This window comes from Naumovozyma castellii, chromosome 5 (assembly GCF_000237345.1).
Source record: "Naumovozyma castellii chromosome 5, complete genome".
Taxonomy (NCBI): Eukaryota; Fungi; Ascomycota; class Saccharomycetes; order Saccharomycetales; family Saccharomycetaceae; genus Naumovozyma; species Naumovozyma castellii.
This window is the reverse complement of record NC_016495.1, coordinates 195391-221295: the sequence shown is the minus strand read 5'-3', so window position 1 is coordinate 221295 and position 25905 is coordinate 195391. Positions and strand designations below refer to the sequence as shown.

The 25905-nt window shown below is 35.5% G+C and overlaps 10 protein-coding genes across 10 annotated transcripts; 7 read left to right on the top strand and 3 right to left on the bottom strand.

Annotated features, from left to right (window-relative positions):
* Positions 1–187: 187 nt before the first annotated feature.
* On the top strand, positions 188–1627 carry PRP31 (U4/U6-U5 snRNP complex subunit PRP31; the record flags this gene model as incomplete). The annotated part of the gene is made up of 1 exon (XM_003676498.1): positions 188–1627. The coding sequence occupies one exon, from the start codon at positions 188–190 to the stop codon at positions 1625–1627; it is 1440 nt and encodes a 479-aa protein (XP_003676546.1).
* A 353-nt stretch (positions 1628–1980) lies between these two features.
* DBF2 (serine/threonine-protein kinase DBF2) lies at positions 1981–3702 on the top strand (the record flags this gene model as incomplete). Its single annotated transcript, XM_003676497.1, has 1 exon — positions 1981–3702. The coding sequence occupies one exon, from the start codon at positions 1981–1983 to the stop codon at positions 3700–3702; it is 1722 nt and encodes a 573-aa protein (XP_003676545.1).
* Positions 3703–3976: 274 nt separating this feature from the next.
* DRN1 (Drn1p) lies at positions 3977–5506 on the top strand (the record flags this gene model as incomplete). Its single annotated transcript, XM_003676496.1, has 1 exon — positions 3977–5506. The coding sequence occupies one exon, from the start codon at positions 3977–3979 to the stop codon at positions 5504–5506; it is 1530 nt and encodes a 509-aa protein (XP_003676544.1).
* A 302-nt stretch (positions 5507–5808) lies between these two features.
* Positions 5809–8874, top strand: VAS1 (valine--tRNA ligase; the record flags this gene model as incomplete). The annotated part of the gene is made up of 1 exon (XM_003676495.1): positions 5809–8874. One exon carries the CDS (start codon positions 5809–5811, stop codon positions 8872–8874), a length of 3066 nt encoding a protein of 1021 aa, XP_003676543.1.
* An 88-nt stretch (positions 8875–8962) lies between these two features.
* Positions 8963–9649, bottom strand: RRP46 (exosome non-catalytic core subunit RRP46; the record flags this gene model as incomplete). Its single annotated transcript, XM_003676494.1, has 1 exon — positions 8963–9649. The coding sequence occupies one exon, from the start codon at positions 9647–9649 to the stop codon at positions 8963–8965; it is 687 nt and encodes a 228-aa protein (XP_003676542.1).
* A 189-nt stretch (positions 9650–9838) lies between these two features.
* On the top strand, positions 9839–10789 carry TPC1 (thiamine transporter TPC1; the record flags this gene model as incomplete). Its single annotated transcript, XM_003676493.1, has 1 exon — positions 9839–10789. One exon carries the CDS (start codon positions 9839–9841, stop codon positions 10787–10789), a length of 951 nt encoding a protein of 316 aa, XP_003676541.1.
* A 3853-nt stretch (positions 10790–14642) lies between these two features.
* NCAS0E01090 (flavin reductase family protein) lies at positions 14643–15308 on the bottom strand (the record flags this gene model as incomplete). The annotated part of the gene is made up of 1 exon (XM_003676492.1): positions 14643–15308. One exon carries the CDS (start codon positions 15306–15308, stop codon positions 14643–14645), a length of 666 nt encoding a protein of 221 aa, XP_003676540.1.
* Positions 15309–15531: 223 nt separating this feature from the next.
* On the bottom strand, positions 15532–20394 carry ESP1 (separase; the record flags this gene model as incomplete). The annotated part of the gene is made up of 1 exon (XM_003676491.1): positions 15532–20394. One exon carries the CDS (start codon positions 20392–20394, stop codon positions 15532–15534), a length of 4863 nt encoding a protein of 1620 aa, XP_003676539.1.
* A 248-nt stretch (positions 20395–20642) lies between these two features.
* TEL2 (Tel2p) lies at positions 20643–22703 on the top strand (the record flags this gene model as incomplete). Its single annotated transcript, XM_003676490.1, has 1 exon — positions 20643–22703. The coding sequence occupies one exon, from the start codon at positions 20643–20645 to the stop codon at positions 22701–22703; it is 2061 nt and encodes a 686-aa protein (XP_003676538.1).
* A 267-nt stretch (positions 22704–22970) lies between these two features.
* On the top strand, positions 22971–25856 carry MDR1 (GTPase-activating protein MDR1; the record flags this gene model as incomplete). The annotated part of the gene is made up of 1 exon (XM_003676489.1): positions 22971–25856. The coding sequence occupies one exon, from the start codon at positions 22971–22973 to the stop codon at positions 25854–25856; it is 2886 nt and encodes a 961-aa protein (XP_003676537.1).
* Positions 25857–25905: the final 49 nt, after the last annotated feature.

Here is a 25905-nt window from a genome sequence, read left to right as displayed (position 1 = left end):
TCGCTCTCAAGAATACTTTTACTTTTTACTCTATTTGCTCCATAGAAGTGAACCTACCATTAGGAAAGAAAAGAGGATATTCTAGTATCCGTCCGTCATAAAGCGAGTTAAAAAATTATAGCGAAGTTGATTAAAACGTCAATAAAGATATTGAATTCGAAACTCAAAACGATAAAGTAACTACACCATGCCATCTTTTGAAAGTGGTTCAGGTGCTGAAGAAGAAGAAGAAGAAGATTATTTTAATGACTTAGAGGTTGATCTTGGAAGTGAATTAGAGGAGAATGAAGAGGAGTACGAAGCTCTGGACATAACTCCTCAAAGTGGATATGACGATGCCTTCAATGATCTAACTAACGACACAGCTTTTCTAAATGAATTAGTTAAAACTTTTAAACCTTCTACTATGCTAAGTTCTGTCGATATGAACATGGAACCAAAGAAACTTTCGATAGTATATAGAGCGATCGAAAAACTTAAGGCAATGTTTCATTCCCAGTCAACATCATTCATTGAAGTTTTGCCTCATCTGAACGAACTTAGCCATCAGATAAGAAGAGAAATAGACATCCTTTATCAATATTCGAAAAACATATATTCGACAAGATTTACTGAACTTGATACCATAGCAGCTACCCCATATCAGTATGCAAAAGTTACATCATTGATAGAGGGAACTTCTGATGATAAGGCCGGCCAACTTCCGATCAACATCGAAATTGAAGCTAAACTTTCAAAAGAACAAGTCTTGGTGCTACGAATGTCCATGCAAACTTCATTCCTTAAGAATAAACCTTTAGAGAAGAAGGTAAAACATTTGCTTTTAGAGGCGTGTTCTATGATCATACAACTTACGGACTTGCAAAATGTTATCCTGCAATACATTTCTTCTAACGTATCTGATATTGCCCCAAATTTGTGCGTCCTAGTGGGTCCAGAGGTTGCATCACTTTTAATCGCACACACAGGAGGAATACTTCAATTAGCAGAAATACCTAGCTGTAATCTAGCGTCTATTGGGAAAAATAGACATTTATCACACGAACTTCATACCACTCTAAGTGGGGTAAGACAAGAAGGTTACATTTATAGTAGCGAACTAGTTCAAAATCAACCGATTCAAAATCACAAACAAATGTTAAGGATGGTCTGCGCCAAAGTGGCCTTAGCAGCCAGGGTTGATGCGGGTCAAAGGGGTGCTGCTAAAAACGATTTATTGGGACAACGGTGGCGAGAAGAATTAGAGACTAAGATTCAAAAAGTTACAGAGTCGCCCAATATTTCCAATGTGAAACCATTACCTATCCCAGAAGATAAGCCAAAGAAGAAAAGGGCTGGGAGAAAATTTAGAAAGTATAAGCAACAGTTCCAATTATCTCACCTCAGACAATTACAAAATCGAATGGAATTTGGGAAACAGGAACAATCTACAATGGATGCTTTTGGTGAAGAAATTGGCATGGGTATGACGAGTTCATCCATTCAACAATCGATAGGAGGTATCAGAGCTAGCTCACAACGTGTAGATAATTCGGCCAAGATTACCAAAGTGATGAAACGTAGACTTAAAGAGGCAGATTCACAATCAAAAGAATTTGCATCGTCTCTGAATTCAAGAGAATTTTAACTCCAAAATCTCTTAAAATGAATTGGTGCGAACAACTGTATAAGTTAACTTGAATTAGCTTATTGACAGAACTACATTTTAAATATAAGAGGTAAGGCAAATATATAGGCTACATAGGTATCGTTAGCTTGCGTAACTCTTTAATATAATCACCATCTCGCGACGCGTATTTTTCCCATTCGAGCAGAAATGTAAACAGTTGAATTTATTTCAATTTCATATCTTAACTTTACAAAGGAATGTACAGGTGACGTTAAGGCGAGAAGTTTTATTAGTCATAGACTCAAGCCTCGTAACCTGAAACTATACTTTACCTTATCTTGAGAATAACGTCGTTATTTCACAAACAAAGAATGTCAGAAAGAAAAATGGAGAATTTAACAGGGACTATGCATCAACTAAACTTCAATTTACCAAATCAACCAAACAGAGGTTCAACCAGTCAGTTTGCCTCATTAGACAATTTTTCAACACCAACAAAATATAAAAACGATAAACTTAATGGATCACCTATCCCCCCAGGGGCGAGGAGATATGAGATAGATGATAGCGATTCAAAAATGGATATCGACGGATCATCATATAATGATATCGATATCACAAACTCACCAAAGAAACTACCTCAAGGCTTTCAAACAATGGCAAGCAATAACAAAACACAACGATTAGTTAGTGTTTGTAAAATGTATTTTTTGGATTATTACTGTGACATGTTTGACTACGTCATTAGTAGAAGGCAGAGAACTAAAAAGGTGCTAGAATATTTGGAACAAAAAAAAAATGAAAATGTAGATCTAAACAGTCTGAATAATGAATGGAATGGGTATATTCAAAGAGAACACCAAGTTCTTAGGAAAAGAAGGCTGAAACCCAAACATAAGGACTTTGAAATGATCACTCAAGTTGGTCAAGGTGGTTATGGTCAAGTTTATTTGGCCAGAAAAAAAGATACCAATGAAGTTTGTGCATTGAAGATTTTGAATAAGAAACTTTTGTTCAAACTAAATGAGACAAACCATGTATTGACGGAAAGAGACATTTTGACTACGACGCGATCCCAGTGGTTAGTGAAATTACTTTATGCTTTTCAAGATACCCAAAATCTTTATTTAGCAATGGAATTTGTTCCCGGGGGAGACTTTAGAACGTTACTAATTAATACTAGATTTTTAAAAAGTACACATGCAAGATTTTATATCAGTGAAATGTTTTTGGCGGTTAATGCGTTACATGATCTTGGGTATACTCACAGAGATTTGAAACCTGAAAATTTCCTAATTGATGCAAAGGGACACATTAAATTAACAGATTTTGGATTGGCAGCAGGAACAATATCAAATGATAGAATACAAAGTATGAAAGTTAGACTGGAAGAAGTTAAAAACCTAGAATTTCCGGAATTTAGTGACAAATCCATAGAAGATAGGAGGCAAATGTATCAAAAATATCGGGAAACAGAGGTTAACTATGCCAATTCTATGGTGGGGTCTCCTGACTATATGGCTTTGGAAGTTCTGGAAGGGAAGAAATATGACTTTACAGTAGATTATTGGTCTTTAGGTTGCATGCTATTTGAATCTCTAGTTGGATATACCCCATTTAGCGGATCCTCAACAAATGAAACATATGAAAATTTGAGACATTGGAAAAAGACTTTGAGAAGACCAATGCTGGATAACGGGAGACCTGCATTTTCTGATAGAACATGGGATTTCATTACAAGGCTAATTGCTGATCCTATCAACAGATTAAGATCTTTTGAACATGTCAAAAGAATGACTTATTTTGAAAGTGTAGACTTTAATACCCTAAGGGACTTATCTCCACCATTTATTCCTCAATTAGATAACGAAACTGATGCAGGATACTTCGATGATTTTACTAATGAAGCTGACATGGCTAAATATGCAGATGTTTTTAAGAGACAAAATAAGTTGTCAACCATGGTAAATGATGCCGACATAGATTCAAAATTGGTGGGATTTACATTTAGACATAGATATGGGAAAAACGGTAGCTCTGGAGTTTTATATAATGGCCTTGAGCAATCGGACCCGTTTTCTACGTTCTATTAAATTTTCGTAACTTTTTGAATATATTATATATATTTGAACCAACTTATAAAGAACTGTTCAATATTCTTCAATGAGAAGGAGTCTCTTTAAACTAATTCGTTTTTATTCTTTTATGGTGGTTCTCTAAATCCCGGAGCAAATATGGCATTCTAAAAAGATCGGCAATTATTAATGAAAAATCTGTGTTGAAAATATTTATTATTGTTATAATAGAGAAGCCTAATAAAATAAATACTCTATCCAAACCTAATTGCATTATTGAGCAAAGAGAAAAATGGTCCAAGCTAAGGTTCTTGTCATTCACTTGAAGAATGAATCAGCTGAATCCGTTATTAATAAAGTGAAACGATTGAATGAAAAATCTGGCCCTTTCGAATGTATTTTTTTCCTAGGCGATTTACTGTCCAAACTCGATCAAGTAGATATCAGCACATTGCCGCCAATATATTGCTTCACGTCCTTACCTGATAGCCCAGTTAATGGATCCGATGAAGTTCAGGCAAACTTGACTCGGTTAAATGGCTACGGCGTTTATCAAATGACTAACAAGCTAAGAATTGGTTATATTGCATTGGAAGAAGCTAAGTGTAATGAACTAAAAGATAAAATACTAGAGAAGTTTAAATTGGTAAATGCACCTATTGATATCCTAATAACCAGAGAATGGAGCACACACATAGCTGAACTGAAAGATAGACTATCCGGAAGTGATACTATCGATGATGTAGCTAAACTATTGCAACCCAGATACCATTTTACATACAGCGATAACGACACTTTCTTTGAATTGAATCCATTCTTATGGAATGAAAAGGAATCAGTTAGTCGATTTATCAACTTAGCAACATATGGATCTGGGAGTAAATGGGCATATGCCTTCAACATTAAAATTGAAACGGACGATGACATAGAAGATGAACATGAAAGCAATCTTCCAACGAATCTTATCAGTAATCCGTATTCAACCACAAATATCAAGAAGCGACCAATGGACCTAATAGATACAGACGGTCAACAGGTCACTAAAAGTTCGATCTCGCTGAAGAAACCAAGGAAAGTGTTACCAATTGACTGCCATTTTTGCTTCACTAATCCGAACATGGAAGATCATATGATAATATCAATTGATGATTCCGCATATATGACAACGGCTAAGGGGCCATTAACAGTTCCTAAGGGAGATATGAATTTCCCTGGTCACTGCTTGATAATTCCTATCGAACATATTCCAAAATTTAATAATGTAGATGGCCAATCTCCATTCGAGACACCACTGGGGAAAGACTTACTTGCCTATGAAAGGAGTGTTGTTAATATGAATTACCAAAAATTTGACATGTCTACAATTGTTTTCGAGATTAATTCCGAAAGGTCCATCCACTTCCATAAGCAAGTCTTTCCTATACCGAAGTACTTGATCATGAAATTTAATGAGTCACTAGACAGACAACTTCATTTTAACAATGAAAAATATTCTAGAAATGCGAAACTCAACTTTGAAAAATTTGAGACAACATCAGATTTAAGATATGAAGCCATAGTTAAGAACTCAAACATGAATTATTTGCAATTCACAGTTTATGAGACCCCAATTACTGAACCAGCAATATATGTATCCAAATTTGAACTTGATGACCGTTTAGATCTGCAATTCGGGAGGAGAGTTGTTGCATTCTTACTACATCTTCCTAATCGATTGAACTGGGATTCTCCAACTTGTCAGCAGACCAAGGAGCAGGAAATGATAGATGTTGAAAAATTTCAAAAAAGTTATAAAGAATATGATATTGCCAAGTCTAAATGAATTGTTTAATAAGTAATATATGTATCATCATTTTAATCATTATCATGTACTACTTCAAGATATATAGTTAAAAAGCTCTCACGTACTGGTTTGTCAATGCAAAAGAATATATATCATTATAAAAACTCAGAATACAGTATACAATTATTGACGCGCCTTCTGTAATACTGACGCTTTCTTCAAGAAACGCAAATTAAGTATCGTTTACAACTGCCTCGATGATAAAGCTTAAAACCTTCCCATTAAGACTTCAAAAAACATCCCTAATAGGCTTTACACATTTCAAATACCTTTGATGTTAAATGTTGAGCATCCAATTGAGACATATGGGTCTTGCGACACGATCTCCTCGCGGATCCCTTATATCCGCATTGACGATTACACGCCCTACACGGAGACTATTAACAACATCTCATCCTATAGTAAAGAAAGTATTGCCACCTTTAAACTCAATCGAGTTGAAAGCATATGATCCAGAATATGTTGAAAAAAATTGGTACGAATGGTGGGATCAAATAGGAGCATTCAAACCTGAGTTTACCAAGGATGGTAAAATAAAAGCAGAAGGACTATTTTGCATACCTGCTCCTCCACCAAATGTTACGGGTGCGTTACATTTGGGTCACGCTTTAACCATTGCCATTCAGGATTCATTAATTCGATATTATAGAATGAAAGGTAAAACTGTTTTGTTTTTACCTGGCTTTGATCATGCAGGTATTGCTACGCAATCTGTTGTTGAGAAACAGCTTTGGAAGCAAGAAAAGAAAACAAGGTACGATTACGGTAGAGATGGCTTTATAAAGAAGGCTTGGGAATGGAAGGAAAAATATCATAAAAGGATCAAGAATCAACTGAAAAGACTGGGTGCATCATATGATTGGAGCCGTGAAGCATTTACACTGGATCCTAAATTGTCCACAGCTGTCAAAGAAGCTTTTGTTCGATTGCATGATGCCGGTATCATATACCGTGCATCGAGACTGGTAAATTGGTCGGTCAAACTAAAAACTACGATTTCCAATCTGGAAGTTGATAATAAAATCATCAATGGAAGAACGTTACTAACGGTTCCCGATTACAAAGATAAGATTGAGTTTGGTGTACTAATTTACATTGCTTACCCAGTAATTGATTCCAATACTAACGAGAGGATAATTGTTGCCACCACAAGACCTGAGACTCTGTTTGGTGATGTTGCCATTGCAATCCATCCAGAAGATTCCCGTTACAAGCATCTGCATGGTAAATTTGTTCAACACCCACTGATACCTAAAAAGATACCTATAATATTAGATGCCACAGCTGTAGACATGACTTTTGGAACAGGAGCTGTTAAAATTACACCAGCACACGACCAAAATGATTATAACGTTGGTAAACGTCATTCCTTGCAATTTGTCAACATTTTCACAGATGATGGATTATTAAATGAAAACTGTGGTTCTTCTTGGGAGGGATTGAAAAGATTTGATGCAAGACAACTCGTTATTGATGAGTTAAAACGAAAAGGATTTTTTATGAAACAGGAAGATAATCCTATGATAATTCCACTCTGTTCTAGGTCAGGTGATGTTATTGAACCTTTGCTGAAACCACAATGGTGGGTCTCACAAAAATCAATGGCCAAGACAGCGATCGATATTGTGGAAAAAGGTGAAATAAGATTTAGTTCGAGCAACACCAAGAATGACTATTTTAGATGGCTGGAAAATATACAAGATTGGTGTATTTCCAGGCAGTTGTGGTGGGGTCACCGATGCCCAGTATATTTTATAAACGTTGAAGGTAGTGAGGACTCTGCGGCGATAAACAGGAATGATGGCAAATATTGGGTGGCCGGAAGAAATCTTGAAGAAGCTGTGCATAAAGCTGCTAAAAAATTTCCTAACAAGAAGTTTAGTTTGGAGCAAGATCAAGATGTATTAGATACCTGGTTTTCTTCAGCATTATGGCCATTCTCTACGTTAGGTTGGCCCAATAAAACCAATGATATGAATCTATTTTACCCATTTTCTATGTTAGAGACTGGATGGGATATTTTATTCTTTTGGGTCACTAGAATGATCATGTTAGGTGTGAAATTGACTGGCTCTATTCCATTTAAGGAAGTTTATTGTCATTCTTTAGTGCGTGATTTTGAAGGTAGAAAAATGTCTAAATCTTTGGGTAATGTTATTGATCCCCTAGACATAATAAATGGATGTACTTTGAAGGAGTTGCATGAGAAACTGCAACAAGGAAACCTTGACCCCAAAAAAATTGATAAGATGAAAATTGAACAAAAGAAAATGTATCCAAGAGGTATTCCACAATGTGGGTCTGACGCCTTAAGGTTTGCGTTGTGTGCATACACAACTGGGGGTCGTGATATTAATTTGGATATCTCGAGAGTGGAAGGGTATAGAAAATTCTGTAACAAGATTTATCAGGCAACTAAATTTTCTATTCAAAGACTTGGTGATGATTATCAGCCACCATCATCAACACACACTCCAGCAAGCAAGAGTTTAGTTGAGAAATGGATTCTTTATCAAATGAATAATACAATTGCAATTGTCAATGACAGTTTTGAAAAACGTGATTTTCTTACATGTACTAGCAAAATATATGAGTTGTGGTATATGATATGTGATGTTTACATTGAAAACTTTAAATGGTTGGCAAATGATACAATTATGGAGAAAGCTGCAAAGGATACTTTACATACCCTAATAGAGAATGGACTAAAGATGATTCATCCATTTATGCCCTATTTATCTGAAGAATTGTGGCAGAGACTTCCGGATGGAATTGGGAAAGACGAATCAAGCTCGATAATGAAGACATTGTATCCAACTCCAAGTGAAGACTTTAACTACGGCAAGGAAGCTAAACAGTATGACGAAATCCTTAAGATTATTAAGAGTATGAGATCGTTGTTATCAGAATATAATATAACTGCTAATGCCAGGTTTTTCTTTGAAATATTAGATGACGAACTATTTGACATTGTTAGGGCAGAAAAGGATGCAATACTTTCTGTAATGAAGGGTGTTGAAAACATTTCCTTTTTGGCTGTTGCACCTGATAGACAGCCAATAAAAAACGATTGTGTGTCTTGCTCCATATCATCACAAGTGAACGTTTATCTTTTAGTTAAAGGACAATACAAGGATATTTCTAAAGAACTTTCGAAACAATTAAAACAGTTGGAAAAGTTAAATAATATATATGCAGCTACCCAAAGGATGTTAACCAATAAAGACTTCATAAAAAAGGCTTCCGAAGAAATTAGGGAAATGAACGAAAAAAAACTTATTAATATTCATAATAAAATCTTGGGAATGCAAAATACTGTAAATAATCTGAAGCGTTTTCAGGAGTAAATAAGAGTATATTCTAGTTAGTCTTATAGAGTCAAAAAGAAATTAATGAAATGAACGATTAAAATTATACAAAAAAGATTATGCCATTTTATATGCTAGTAATATCCGAATTTATTTTTGATTCGACAATATGTCTTATTTGTTTTCCCAATTTCAAAACTTCGACTTCACCAGATTCCAATATGTTAAATAGATCCTTTTCATTGAAATCTCCGTTACTATCTAATAATAGGACATTCTTCACCGTCTTACACTGATCCACCAATTCCAAGGCCAAAACATGTACAGAGTTGGAAGATTTCAATTCTTCGTCACTAGGGTCTATAATTAAAAGTGTTTCATCACTACCCTCCTTACTGGTCAAAGCAATAGGAACACAAGCACACATTGAATTCAAAGCTATACCTGCATCAATCAAAGCTATTAAAGTAGCATTAATACATGTAGCTAATTCTCTCTGTGCGAATTCCAATTCAGATTCACCTGAATTTAAAATTTGTAAAGTAATTTGACATAATTGACGAGGATATAAATATCTCGTTATAATTGGAGTAATAACTGCACGTAACTTATCCTCCATCAATTTTTCTCTAGTGTTTGGCACGCCCGCAGCGGGTCTTATGATTATTTCTAATGCCAGTTGAGTGGGTAGTTCTTGTCTTGATTTGGGTTCGATGGGTCCCGTTACAGAACATATTATCTTTGTTTGTTTAGATTCTATAAGGGAAGAGCCGTCCACTTTTGTTAGTGGACCCATCTGAGCAATTATGGACATCACTTATTTAGAATTTGAGTTGTTTCTTCGACTTTGAGCTGCAAATAGTGGTTATCATAATTAGCTTCACATAAATTTTCAGTATTTTTTTTTTGGTTTTCCGATGGCTAATAGTTCTGCGCAGTGAAACAATCATTTAAGGTACAATACACCAAAGAAGAAGAAGACTTGCCCTGAAGCTAAAACGAGATGACTAACATAGATGATGGGCAACACAATACGGACCATTTACGTAAGGGAGAGGATGTTAAAGTTAGTCAAAGTTTAGTGGCAGGATCTGTATCGGGACTGTTAGCTAGAACAGTCATTGCGCCATTGGATACGCTAAAGATTCGATTACAACTACGGCCAAGCTATACGGGACAGGCACCATCTGGGCTGCTAAAGATGATGAAGGGTATGATTTTGAATGAAGGTGGATTGCGGAGTTTCTGGAAGGGTAATGTTCCAGGAACGATGATGTATGTTCTGTACGGCGGTGCTCAATTCAGTTCGTATTCGTTTTACAACAACCTGTTTGGAGAAACCTCCGATATGAATGGTCAATTACAAAGTTTAGTAGTGGGTGCCCTTGCCGGTATGACAAGCTCATTTGTTTCTTATCCAACCGATGTATTAAGAACGAGATTTATTGCCAATCAAGATGTGGCGTTAAGCAGTCTGAGTCATGGTTGTAAAGAAATATGGAATATGGAAGGCATTCCAGGCTTTTTTCGTGGGTGTACTGCTTCCATGTTTACTATAACACTATCTGCCTCTATTTTATTTGGTACTTATGAAAGTATCAAGATATATTGCGATGAATACAGTAAAGAAAGTGACTACACCAACTACCTGCGGTATAGTGCCAGTTCCATAAGTGGTGTTACTTCCAAGATGGTCACGTATCCTTTGGACACCATCAGAAGACGAATCCAAGTCCGAAACTCCGTGTATGTTCAACACAATGTCGAGAACAAGATAGTCACCGAGATATACCAGTCGTACAAGGGAGCAAGCTTCATTAGGATGGGGCTCAACATTCTGAGACAAGAGGGTCTCTTATCGCTGTATCAGGGTGTCAGCATGTCCCTTTGTAAGACTGTTCCCTCCACCGTGGTAAGTCTGTGGGCTTATGAAACTGTTATGAGACTGTATTAGTGCTAGCCGCTATCGTTTCCCACGGATGTTTTGTAAATAAAAAGCCATCTTTTTTGCGGGGTAAATCACCCGTGCAAGACGACAGCGTTTTTCTTTTTGGAAAGTCGAAAAGATCGTGAGTGAAATAAACTGATGAGAATGATTCATTGCCTCGTCAGACACTTCTGGTGGGCAATTAGGACCTTCCTGTTTTTATAAATATACATATTCTTATCTCTTCACTCATAGCTGACGTATCTCCACTCCACTCTCTGCTGAACACTGGGCAACATCTAATTCTAACAATTTCTCTCAGTTAATAATTGATCCGGTGCCACTATCTGCTATAACTGATTGAGCGGAATGTCTGATTACTTTAGTGTATCTCATACAAATAACAATGAACAACCAAATTACACTGGACAAGCTAAGGTAGACACGGCATCCATTCTTTCCTCCGGTTCTCAGTACCAATATCCTCAAGTAGTTACGCCAGGAGAAAATGTCTCATCAAATGCCACATCTTTATCCTATTCTGCTTTCAATTCTCCGATATCTACAATTCCCAATAGTTTAAATGCCAGTTCTGTGAATTTACTGGGCAAGAATGATGAAAGATCCCCCTTATACGTCGATGTCCCTATTCCAAAGGCATTACCCAAGCAAGAACAACAAGATTTACAGAACAGAGACGGTTCAGCTGCTACTAAGGGAGATATCGAATTAGAAGAGAATCAACAATATGTAAGAGAGTATCCAACTGATATTATGGCAGATAGATTCCATAAATGGAAAAAAATACTAAAGGCATTAATTGCATATTTGAGAGAAGTTGCATATGCACAAGAACAATTTGGTAGAATTAATAACCAATTGAAGACTGCAGTGAAATTTTCGTTCTTAACTGATATACAAGAAGGTTCAAATAAATTGGTGGAACCAATGACTACAATCGCACCCATAAAGAGACAACAACCAATGACTTTGGCAGAAAAGCAAAAACAAGCAGAATTGGAAAAATTAAGAGCAACTGAATTGGAGTTTGAACTGGAAAATTCCAAATCTCAATCTCAATTTCCACCTCAAGCACCACTGCAATCTCAACAATCACAGCCATTAAACCAAATGCCAATGAACGACGAAAGTTCAATGACATTAAATATATACCCACCAATACAACAATTAGAGTCGGATGATACATCTGCCACCTCCGGGTTTATCAAATTTGGGTCTGGGTCGATCCAGGATATTCAAGTTATATTGAAAAAATATCACCTTTCTGTTGCAAATCAACAATTTAAAGTCTCCAAGGAAATCACAACATTATTAATCCCCAAATTGGAAGAATTAAGAAAGGATTTAAGAGTGAAAATCCAAGAAATTAAAGATATTCATGGTGATTTCAAGAGCAATATCTCACATCACGTTAAATTAACAAATCAATTGTTGAATAAATATAATAACTCCATAAGGATAATGAACCATCAATCTCATTCGCATCACGAATTTCAACCAAAGCATGATCCATATCTATTAAAATTACAATTGGATCTACAATTAAAGCGTCAATTATCTGAAGAAAATTATTTAAAAGATGCTTATGTTAATTTGCAATCTTCAGGAATGCAATTAGAAAAAATTATTTATTCAAAGATTCAAAATGTCTTACAACGTTATACTACATTGATTGATACCGAAGTAAGACTAATGATTAAAAACTTATGTCATGAATTACAGCAAGGGATTCTTTCTAGACCTCCAGCATTTGAATGGGATCATTTCGTATCTCACCATCCAAAATGTTTATTGAACTGGAAATCTGTGGATCCGGTACCTCAACCAAGAAAAGTATCAGAAATTGTTTATTCAAATATGAAATCTCCTCTTGCTAAATGTATCAGAGCTGGATATTTTTTAAAGAATGGTTCAAAGGGTTATTTCGTATTAACGTCAAATTATCTTCATGAATTTAAGACAAGTAATTTCTTTAACCAACAATCAAGTACTCTTCAAGCTCCTGCATCTGATCCAATGGGTAAGAAAATTTCTACACTAAATGGCTTAACTCCAATAAACAGTATTTCTTTGAATGAATGCAAACTAATTGAAACGGGAGAAAACCATTTCACAATAGAAGGTACAGTATTCCATGGGCCAGTCACAACAACTGCAAATCAATTATCACCATCAACAAGCAAAACCTCAGCATCCATGAGCCTCAATGCCACACATCACAAAAAGTATCATCTTCCTAACCTTTTGAAATCTAAGAAAGATGCAAAACCCAAGACTAAAGTGCCAACAGCAACCACATCTAGTGGTTCAACTGTCGCCAATAATAAGACTTCCATAGAATCTAAAGTTAAATGGACATTTAAGCCAGCTTCCAAACTAACCTCTGAGGAAGACTCGAAACATTTTAAGAAGTGGGTACAAGATTTAAAAAGCTTGACGAATTATAAAACAGTGAAGGATAGAAGCAAGTTTATTGAGGATCGTTTGATGAAAGCTCATTATCGTAGCAAGAGTGTTGGTATTATTCCAGGGTCAAAATTAAGCCAACAACAATACCATTATCCAAGTACATCAGAAAAACCTGGAAAGCCCCAATATATTCAAATTCAAAATTCAAACCCAACTGATTGGAGTGGATTTAGATCAAAAATTAACACACCAGCAATTGACGATAATGGTAATTTGATTACTTTGACTGAAAGGAAGTATGCACCCACACTGTCTATGACTCCTTCTCCTATGGTATCACCAATGTACTCAGATAAATCTGCTTCATCAAGTAACCCTCCTCCTCCTCAACAGCAACATCAACCTACAAATATTGCAAGTACGAGTAATGGTATAATTCAACCTGTAATGACTAGCAGAAACGGGTCAGCATCGTCTTCTGGTGCAACAACACCAAAAGGTGTGACCTTAAATCCTCGTCACAAGAGACATGTATCATTGACTAATTCTTTATCGGCATTTGTTCAAGGTGGGTCTAACTTAGGAGTTCATTCACCAGAAAGCATAAATTCAGATGGTAGCATGGGTGGTTATTTTGCCATTCCAGTAAGGAATAACCAAACTGCTTATAATACAGCAGCAAATGCAAAGATAATTGATGCAACTTCACGCGTATCAACACCAGAATATCAGGCAGCGTATGTACATCCCTTATCACGTACGTCAAGTCGTGGTACTCCTGTGATGTCAAGACATCCCTCACAATATCAATTACAAACAGTAAATACTGTGCCAAAGGTCATTTTAAATAATAACCAAGAAATTGGAAGAAACGTGTCCAATCCAGATCAGTTGCAAGGTGCTGTGAATAACCAACAAAACCCAACAATGCCAGCTTTGAAAAAGATTACTAGTACAGGAAGTGCCCCATTAATGCATGCTGATAGTTCCCCAAACCTATCAACCACAATGCCGCATGCTTCTCAATTATATCAAAGGAGCAATAGTAGTACCCAAAGTTTAACGACCCCATCACAATTAGTAACACAAAGGGTACATCCGATTAGGAAACATAAGAAAAATGTTTCCTTTAGTTCATTGAACAGTTTAATGTTCTCTAAAAAAGGATCAAATATTTCAACACACGTCATGAAAAGTGGAATTCAAGAAGACGATGGGGATGATGATGATTCATCTATCAGATTGAACCAATCAATATACTCCTGATACATTGACTCATTCTTCTTCTTCAAATTATGACCTTATCATAAGCTTCAAAAAAATAATTAAATAAATATATATATATATATAGATTAATAATGATAGACAGATAAAATATGCTAAACTTATAAGCGATATAGAAATATCTTGGGCGAACGTAGTTTTTTTTGTTCCAACATTCACATACTTACTAAGAATCCGTTATCCCAAACTTATTTTGCATGCTGTCATTGCTTAGAATATTATCACCTAGCTTATGAAACCCACGATTGTAATGCAATAGTCCACCATGATCGCTATCGTGGACATCGTTAATGATTATGTCATTAACCTTACCTACCCATATTTCATGGTCTCCTATCCGGAACACTTCTACCTTTTTACAAATTAAGATTCGTCGACAATATTTCAATAAGGGAATCTTGAATTCTGAATGCTTTATATAATGTGTTTCGAAATCAGCTCCTTCTTTTAAACCAATAAATGGCTTCGTTCTTTCAAAAAGTCCATTTTCACATTGCCTTGCTCCTTTACTGAATTGATTGGCTAGTTTAACAGCTCTTTCATTCGATCCCAGTAAGTGAACTCCGAAGTATCCATATTTGTGCAATGATTCTGAGGTAAAGGATGGTAATTTTAAGTTGAATTGAATTAATGGAAAGGGATTTAATGCCAACGAGGTCATTGAGGAGATTGTTAAACCATGATAGGTATCCTGCTTCTGATCGATCCCAACAGCTGCAGTTACGATTGATACTGAGTTGGATACTCGCGACATTGTCTCTTTGAACCTGGTTTGGGTTACAGAATTTTTAGTAATTCCAGTACTATACAGTCTCGGTAGACACCATTTCATCTTATACAACAATTGTTTCTCCAACTTTTTGGTTAATACAGCTCCCTTTGCAACCTCAACTACCTGTTCAGCTCGAGATCTGTACTATATATATTTGTTCCTCGGTAATAGGCATGTCGCGTAATTCCGGGGAACTGTCAGTGTAACAAAATATGTAAATAGTATATTATGATCAATGTGTTTATTAATTATTTAAATGAAATTTATGCTAATTATAGGGTATTTACGTAAAGAAATGTAATGGCAATCCATAAACCACTGGGGCTGCACCGTTCAAGAATTTCAAATGACAGAGTTGACGTGATTCATTAACTGCCCTCGAGATTGATCTCTTATGAATTATCTCATCCTCACCCATCACTAGCCCAATTTTCTCGAATACACTTTGGCTAAATTTGTCAATATCTTTGTCTGTCACATCCCAGAGATTTCCTAAGACTAGAGGGCTTCCAGCTAACAGATAAGAATTCACTGTTCCCGTAGGTTCCAGACCTCCATAATATTTCAAGGATGCAGATGAGCAACCTAGTAGGAAACTTGGTCCGACATTATCACATCTTTTAATTTCTCTTGTACGCACGTACTGTTCCCCACCACCATGGCCCACGTAGATAAAAAGATTACAATTAGACATCATATGCAACATTTTTTCCTCATCAGGTTTTTCATTAACAATGAGACTCGAACTAGGCCTTTTGGCTACAATAGTTTCAAATGTTTCTCGAAACCTCAATTCAGTTCTTTCAAGGTCACCGTGTGGATTTAATATCATCGAAATCTTCTCAGTTAATGGAACACCTTTTATTAATTGTTCATAATGCCTTGTAATTGCCGATTCTAACCATTTTATAGAGGGAATTCTACTCAATGACAGATCATTCATAAAAGATAATGATTCCCAGGGGAAAGTATGGCAGGCACTTCCAATGACTAAAAATGTATGATCAACTTTATGAGAGTTTGATATTACTTTGGAATGATATCGTTTTATTTGCTCTTCTAATTGAATGTGCACCATACTTAAATCAATTTCATCGTATGCATTCTCTTCTCCTTGAAATAAAAGAATATCTAGCGTAAAATAGATCATATCTTCAATCATTGATATAAATTCATCGTCTTGAGGATCAAGTTTGAGAAACAACTCAATAATCCAATCATTTATTTGTAAAAATGTCATCGGTTTACCCATCTGCTTCCGGCTTGGTAGATTTGAATGTAGAATACCGTAAAACTTTTTCTTGAATTCTTCAAATAAGGACGGATCAACCACCGACTGATCAAATAAACCTTTCAATCCTGCAAACCATGATGTTTCAATATTGTGGAGTAAAGAACTTAGTCTATTATCCAGTTCATAACGAGATTTCCACCACGTCTTTCTGTCCTCTTTAGTTTTTATAGAAGAAGTAACTTCAACAGATGTTGTACTGTTACTCTCATCGATAATGTAAGCCAATTCTTTTACAGCTTCCACAAATGTTAGAGAATAAGCATCCAAATCCCTTAAGTTGGCCCTATTTAATGGTATACTTAAATGACTTTTATGTCCATTTGTCGCACTTAGCTTTGAAAGTAATAAATTACCAGTAATTGAACAGATATCAATTGTGATTACATCAAATGATAAACCACAAAATTCAGTACTTTCGTTTAAGCTAAGTAGGGCTTGCTTCTTCCGAGTCTGTTCATGATTCGAAGAGAACGGTAATAACTTGATATCTGTGTAGAGGTCGTCGTCAATCGAGCTTAAAAGCTTGTCGTAATACATTGGAACTCTCTTTGGCAAGTCAATTAAGTTAAATCTTTGAAACAGTGTAGCATCTTCAAGTGCATTTTTTGATATATTTGATAACATCGTTACCGTTAACGAGAATAATGATGAAATATTGAGTAAATCACCGTGATTAAGCAATTCTAAATTTAAATCTTCGATACAGCATTTGATACGATTCAGGTTACTTAGGGCCACGGCTTTATCAAATTTCTGCTTTAAGTTCTTGGATTTTGGAGTCATGTTAGAGGGCCTGGGTGAATCGTTTACCTTGAAGGCCAATTTTTTTTTCGTCGGCGTCTCCATTAAGCACATTGTGCCATCTGATTGTGTGTTGTGGATGTTGGTAACTGCAGGAACAGCTAAAATCGATTCAAACAAATTTTTGAAAAATGGATCACTTTCCAATTGTCCCAAAACATGTTTGTAATCTCTCTCGAGCTTCTTGATAGAATTAGTTGACTTCAGTGTTGTTAAACATAATGAGTCATCGATCGGCCTGCCCATTTTTAATTGCCAATATAACGGCAAAAAACTATTGTTAAAGTCATCTTGGAAAAAAAGATTTAAGGATTCACTAATCTTTTTAAATTCTGAATTATCAAATAAAAACATCAGTACGCTTTCAATATCAGATTCTCCATCAAGGTAATCAAAGGTCTTATTGGCCTTTTGTAAAGTAATTATTTCCAAGGCTTCGTGTTTCACTAGTTTATAGTAGTTATGCAAGAAATGTAATCCACGGTAAACGACAGACGGTTCACCAAGGTCACATATAACTTTTGATAGCTGGTCAGCGTAATAATCAGCCTCCTTTGCTAGACCCAGTCGAATATAAATTTCAATTAACTGAGTAAAGGAGTTAAGAACTAAGTTAATCAGTCGTATTCTCGAACTTTGCGAAAGTTTATTTTGTTTCTTTATAAGGGAAGTTGCTAATTTAAGAGCTCTTTTGCTCTCTATCACTGATGCAGTTATATCGTCCCTTGCAAGGTGTAATCTTGATGAATGATTGAATAACTTCGTCATAAAAAGGAGAACTTTGATGTATTGGGAAGCGGGCATTTTGGACTGGTTATTAAGATCAAATACCTCCAAGCGAACACTGGGTAGTTCTTCCATAAATAGTTCCTGGAATCCTTCGTAATCATTTGTCCATGTGAACACATCAAGTTTGGCCTCCAAGAAAGTTAACAGCTTCTCAAGTTTGCAAATAGTATATGTAGGAGCAATAGTAGAAAGAAGCTTAGCCTCATCATTAATTTGTTCCATTAATTGGAGGTTGATGCTTGATTGTATGTTCCATCTGGAAATTTCGAGTTTAAGTGGGGCAAAATAATTTATATGGTCTCGTAATGCGGCAGATAGGGTAAGGATACATTTATTGAAATTATTGAAGCCCAAATATTGGAATAGCATCGTTATGAAGGTCACTTCGATTGATGATATTCCTTCGTTTAGGAGAGATGTTTTTTGTACCCATTTAGAAATATAGCTTGAAGTTAGTTGAGAAAGGTTTGATGAAGAATGTTTTTTCATATCCAAATTTAATACATATATGCTCTTTATTAGGTCCTTGTATTTGTAGAGATAATACCACTTTGTCGTCACTTGGTTTATATTAATTGCATTTATTTCAAATCTACCACTCACGCAGAAAAAAAGCATTTCAGTAAGGTTATTCCAATCTCCATGTGGTATATTTGTAATCGATGAATTCCCATAAAGAATGGACAACATGGGCTCTGATACATCATGAAAATCAATAAAATAGGTTAATTTCAATCTACTAAAGCAACGTAGAAAAATTGTTTCTGTAAATTCCACAACAAAGGATAAACTGTCGTCATTAAAGAGAAGGAACGTATTAAAGACATAAGAAAAAAGTTCTATTTTTTGATATTGTTCAGGTGCAGAGCCAATGAATTTCTCAAATTTCTGTATTAATTTTTTCCATTGCGATTTATCATGACACACAAGATAATGCTTCGATTCTAATTCAGCTGTTAACTTTAAAAAATCGAAATTCCTGAAGAAAACAAAGCAATTAAACGAAACATTGATCACATTAGTCATTCTTTTATATTCTTGATAATCCATACAAACTTCAGCAAGCATTTTGATAAGTTTGACTAAAGATATTTGCATCTTTTCCAAATGCTTCATTTGGGAGTTGAGAAAAATTAATGTGCTATCTAATAACGCCAGCATTTTTTTATTTCGAGGAAAATTCTCACTCCGTATTATGGACCAGCCAAATGTTACTGCGTCTATTGTATGTAAATGAATTTGGTCATTATTACTCATTAGTGCATGACAAGAAATAACGAAATTGTCCATTTGACTATGAGAAAGACAACAATAACATTCTGTACTTGTACTGGATATTTCTTTATGGTCCTTTAAGAGAGCAAATGTTTTCTTATGACTTTGGAGATCTCTGCCAACGAAATCAGTAAGCATCAATTTTGTCAAATGAGAGTTGAATTTTGAATAGTTTATATAATATGAATTCAGATATGGTTTCAATTGCTGAATATTTTTAGAACCGTATCTTACCAACTGTTTTTCAAAGGTGATCGAGTCCATATTCTTAATGTATGTCTGGAATGATAGGTTGAACTGTTTTATATATTGTAGAAATTTCAAACCAAATAAAGTCTTAAATGTAGGTAAAATTGAGAAAAAATTCAACAAAAGTTTTACAACAGTATGGATCTTAATGTTTGGGTCTTTAAGGATATACCTTTCATCATGCGAAAATGCCTGTATTATAGTGTCCTCATACATTTTCAAATTTTTCTTTTTTAGAATAACTTGAAAGGATAGAATCTTTAAAGTCGAGAGATAAAACTCGTTTGATTCAGAAAAATCAGCCAGTATGACATCCTTCAAATCATGTGCTTTGAATAAGTTGGTGGTGTTATACAGACACAGTATCCCAGATTGAGAGTAGTCATAAAAATTGTTATTTATCAGCTTCACCACTACTATCAGATGTTCTTTGACCAATGCCCTCAAATGTCGCAGAAGGTGTCGCCTATTTAATTCTCTGTAAAGGGTTGTGAATACGGCATGTATCCTTTCTATTTGAGGTTTCTGTAGAGATTGTGCTTTAATAAACTCTGATATTTGTTTGTAATAGAGATCAAGGTCTTTCTCCAGTCTTCCAGTATGCAATTGAGGAATGTTTTCTTTATTTGGATATGCATTGAAATTTTTTAATTCATTATTTTGTCCTCTCTTTGAAGGGCTATGCCACGTCGTCGTATTCAGACTAACTTCATTCAATGGGTCTTCTTGTTTAGACATAATTGTTTCGCCTAAAGTGTCTTTTAAATCCACTTCGGTAATGTTTCCTATAGCTGCTAATATCTAGCGATTGGATGATTGACAACTGTCTTCACTTCTGATGCTTGCTTCTGCGCAAAGAAGTATTGAAATGGTGATCTTTTGTCTCACAACTATATATTTTATGTAAACACTTGAAAATATCCGCGAACAAAATTCCCATTTGCACTACTAATGAAGAGCTCATCGCGACAGGTTTCATAGCACTAATGTCTGATTTCAAAGTGCTTAAGGATCATCCAGATGCTCAGGTAATTGAAGATGTCCTTCAACAGCTATCCAACGAGACAGATGCCCCCACGTTGGAGGTTTGTCTTTTAATCATCCAGCATGTTATACCAATATACCCTTCGTTATCTAAACATACAAGGGATCTTACTCAAAGCTTAGTAAGTAGGTCTTTTACTTTTATGTCACAACTGGTCAATTATGCAAGTACCGTTATGAAGGATAAACCCGAAGGTAAGTTATACAGGAATTTTATTAAAGAAGTTCTAGCAACACAACCTGAATGTCTGCATAATTATTTAATTCACATGTCCTCCAGTAGAATGGAAAAGAACTATTTGAAAACGCTGTTTTTTGGGAGCAGGGTCTTTAATAGCTTGGGTAACGATATTGATATTATTGAATACCTGGAACTTTTGAGATCACAATGGAAATCGGTCTTAGATGATGATATTTTGATAGAAACATTAGTGTTGGATTCTTTTTTGGGCGAACTGCTAGTATCTTCACTTATTTTAAACCCCACGTACGCAATGGATTTATTATTTGGTGATTTATTCCTATCAACTGAGACCTATGCAACAATATTAAACAAGATAATTTTAAATGCATCAAATCTGGACCAACAACGATTAGTAAACAAATTTTTACTTCCATATCTGGAACCACTTACTAATACTTCCAACTTTAAAAGTACTAACCATATATTAAGAGAGCTTCCTTTACATAAGTGCATTACACTGGATGTTATATTACGAATGAAATCTCATATTTTACAAGAAATAATAATACGACAAATGTCAGAATTTGCCTCGAGTATAATTCCATCACTCATTTCCAAGTTTGGTACCTTGGATGAATCCCAAGATGAAGACATATGCATCATTTTTGTCATGGTTCTCAAATTTAATCTCAATGAGGAACAGAGGGAACAATTAGCTCATGACGGAAACTTTTTAGATGCCATTACAAAACGTTTATCACACAAGAATTCTGAATTTAGAGAAAGAACAATGTTTATTGCAAAACTTGCTTCCAATAATGAATTAGAGTACGACAGTGATTTTGTTATCAAATTGCCTGATTTAGACATCACCAACAATGAGAAAATTGAAATTGATCCGGCATTGTTTAAAAGATCTTCCAGTGGTGTATCAGCTTCTAAGGTAAGCAGAATATCTTCGGGATTTCATGAAATGGTATTGCAAGAGGATAGTGACGATGAGGTTCAGGACGATGAGCAAGAGATTATTAATCGAATTGTCTTTCTAAAAGACTTGGTCAAAGAATTTGAGAAAAATGGAAATGATGGTCCTGCTGAATCCATTCCGCTCTTAAAGAAGACAATAACGTTGGTAAGACAAAAAGAACACTTTCCATTGGAAGTGGATTACTACTTTTCTGGTCTTCTTACCAACATTGCATATTTAAATAATAACCTCGAAGAATCAAATTTTGAAGAGTGGAGAATCAACGCATTGGTGAGTCTTTTGGTAGTTGTCCCAGAAAAGGTTCAAGAACTCATTAAGATCTTTTTAAGTTCAGAATTATCACTTCAGCAGCGAATGTCTATTCTTTCAAGTTTGGGTCTTTCTGCACGAGAGTTACGAGGCATGGACGACAAGGTGATTACAAAGCCAAAATTAGATTTCCCAACTTCACGATTACCTTGGGATAAGAAGACAAAGGAACAACATGATAAGAAAAGAATTACAGAGCTTGGAAATTCAAATTCCACACTTATAGAAACCAAGACCACTTGGAAATCTAAAAAATTAACGTTAGCAGCAAAAGAGGATAAACCAAACAGATTTCGCGAATATGCAACTCTATTCTTCTATCCATTGGCACATATTTGGCTGAATGGGATTGACGTTGGGACATTTGATGACCTCTTCAAGAACCATTTCTTGACCACACTAAGGATCATCTACATGTGTGCACACCCCGTTCATGATTATGAATCCATGACCCAATTAATGGAACAGATAATTTACCAGGCTACGGAGCAAGGTGTAATTCAACCTTCAATAAATACATAACGCATATAAGTATCTTTAAATTAATGAATTTATTGGCTGTCCATTCGAAACTCGGCGTTGTCAATTTTTTTCAATTGACAATTTCATTTTTTTATGAAGATCCCTTGCTGAAATTATATGAATTGCAATGTATGGAACTGTGTAATATTTGAAACTTTTAGAAGTACAGACAAGAAAATATCTTTCAAACATTCTTCCTTGTTATTCAGTGTGTGAGTGTTTTCAGTGATACGCTTTTCCACCCCAGCCAGAATACTATCCTAAACCATGTCATTCTTTGCATCCCTACGTGAGAAAGCTCCATTCCTAGATAGGATCTCCGAAACTTTCACTCCAGTGTTAACCAGAGATGAGAAATTCAAGTTGGAATATAAACTACCAAAAGGAGAGAATATTTTAGATGATATAAATGCGGATCTTTCATTCCTTCACCCAAGTACTCGGTCTAGAAATGGTAAAAGTCCCGTTAGCCCTAAAGCTCAACAAATGGCAGTAGTTTTCTCAGGGAAAGTATATTTGACCCCCCATTTTATCCTCTTTAAGGATATATTTGATCAATCTTCTTGTGTCCTGATTCTCAACATTTCTACCATCAAGAGAGTAGAGAGATCGCCATCAGCTTCATATTCGTGTGCGTTACTAGTTACGCTATATTCAGGAACTCAAATATTATTCCAATTTATTGGGTTGAAATATCGTTCTGAACAATTTTGTGAGCTGTTAAAGGCAAAACTTCGAGAAAATATTCCTAATGCAAAGACATTACCTAAATTTTTAGATACTTGCTATTCAGAATTTCTAATCAGGAAGAATATTCTGGGTTTGAAGGATACTCAACCTCCAAGAGCTGGGTTGGGACAACAATTTAAATATCCGGGAAACCCAGTTCTTGCAAGAGAAAAAGCTAAATTGAGATTATGGTTTGAATATTTTAGAGAGAATGGGAGACATTTATCTCTGATGAAGAATCCAACTTTCCATAAACTGATCAGAGTTGGAGTTCCTAATAGATTAAGAGGTGAAATATGGGAATTGTGTTCCGGATCTATATATTTACGTTATGCGAATCCTGGTGAATATGAGAAATTATTGATAGATAATAAGGGCAAACCTTCTCAGGCGGTAGATGAAATTGAAAAGGATTTGAAAAGATCACTACCCGAATATTCAGCTTATCAGACAGAGAATGGGATTCAACGGTTGAGGAACGTTCTTACAGCATATTCATGGAAGAATCCAGATGTTGGTTATTGTCAAGCAATGAATATTGTTGTGGCTGGTTTATTAATATTCATGTCAGAGGAACAAGCTTTTTGGTGTCTTAATAATTTATGTGATATTTACATTCCAGGGTACTATTCCAAGACAATGTACGGAACATTGTTAGATCAAAAAGTATTCGAAGCGTTTGTGGACGAGAAATTACCTGTATTGTGGGAATATATAGTGAAACATGATATTCAGTTGTCGATAATATCCCTGCCGTGGTTTTTATCGCTTTTCTTTACATCAATGCCTTTGGAATATGCTGTAAGAATTATGGATATCTTTTTTATGAATGGGCCAAAGTCATTATTCCAGGTGGCACTTGCTGTATTAAAAATTAACAGTGATGATATATTACAAGCGGATGACGATGGGATGTTTATTGCGATCATTAAGAACTATTTCCAAACTCTGGATCAAAGCGCTCATCCCGACTCGCCAGACATGAAATATAGACAAATAACAAAGTTCCAAGAGTTATTAGTGACAGCATTTAAAGAGTTTAATGTCATTACTGAACAGATGATATATCAGGAGAGAAGTCGTCATGAAAAAACAATTTTCCAAAATATTGAAACTTTTGTAAAGAGGACTCAGCTACGCCATATGCCAAGAACTTTCCATTTAACAGATGATAATTTATCCAACATTTATGATATTTATTACAATAGTATTGAAAGCCACAAGATCAGTATGGGTACAGGTTCTTCTAATATGAATTTTGATATCTTTGTTCAATTTCTAAGCAAGATATGCGATTGGTGTAAACCATGCGAGCGCGATTCTGATCCTGCCTTTAGGAAACAAAAGTCAGGATTCCTTAGACGATTATTCGATGATTGGGATACTGCAAGTATCGGTGAATTGACATTAAACGATGTAGTAAGTGGCCTTGATAAGTTGGTTACTCCTGATCTTCTGGAATCTATTAATTATTTCTTTTCATTGTATGATAGTGATAATGATGGAGAGTTACATCGTGAGGAAGTTTTACAATTATCTGAAGGTTTATTGCTCTTAACGGAACCTTGGAAGTCAGGTAGATATGTTGATCTTCTGACCAAGAAAAGTATCGAAGACGATATTGCCGAAAATATTGCCAAAGAGAAGATTATCGAAGAAACTAATAATGGTGATTCTGCTGATATATCAATGGAACAAATTGAACTACCAACTGGTGTGACTGTTGATGAAGAGAAATATAGAGCTGAGCAAGCTGAAAGATATTTGAAAGCTGCTAGTAATTTCCTACAAAGATCTTTCGAATATGCCCAATCGTTGGATATTGCAGAGGAAGTTGATTTGATTGATCTTTCAGACAGTGATGATGGCGAAACGAATCAAGAGGATAAACTTCAAAAGAAAAAGAAGAAATATGAATCTATCAAAGCCAACGCAGCATTAGATCCTACACATCCAAAGGTTATCGATTTAGCCACTTTTAGAATGATAATCCTTGCAGATGAAACCTACGAATTATTTTTTGCAAAAACTTTTAGATTGTCCATTCACGTTGATGAGTCTGTTCAATCTGATAACAACAAAAATAATGCCTTGAGAGGTATGTTTGATGGAATACTTGCTGATGGTAGAAGGGTGGCAGAACAAGTCCGTCGTCGTGTAGATTCAGTTGCCACGAGAAACAGTATGTCTTCCGTGGATAGTCAAACTGGTGGCAGTCTTCAAGCCACTGTAAATACAGACAAATATGATGATATGGATGATTTCACCTCTGATCAACAGCTAGAGCATGAGGAACTATTGAATAATCCATGGGTTGATGTAGATGATGCCGTTGATGGGAAAGAACCTGTCAGACAGGAGCGTGCAATCCAGGCACTTCCACCTCAATTGGCAGACCATGATCTGATTGAATTTGAGGCGTGATTTATCCTTATCTTTATAAATATACATATATAGAAGATGTACTTGACAT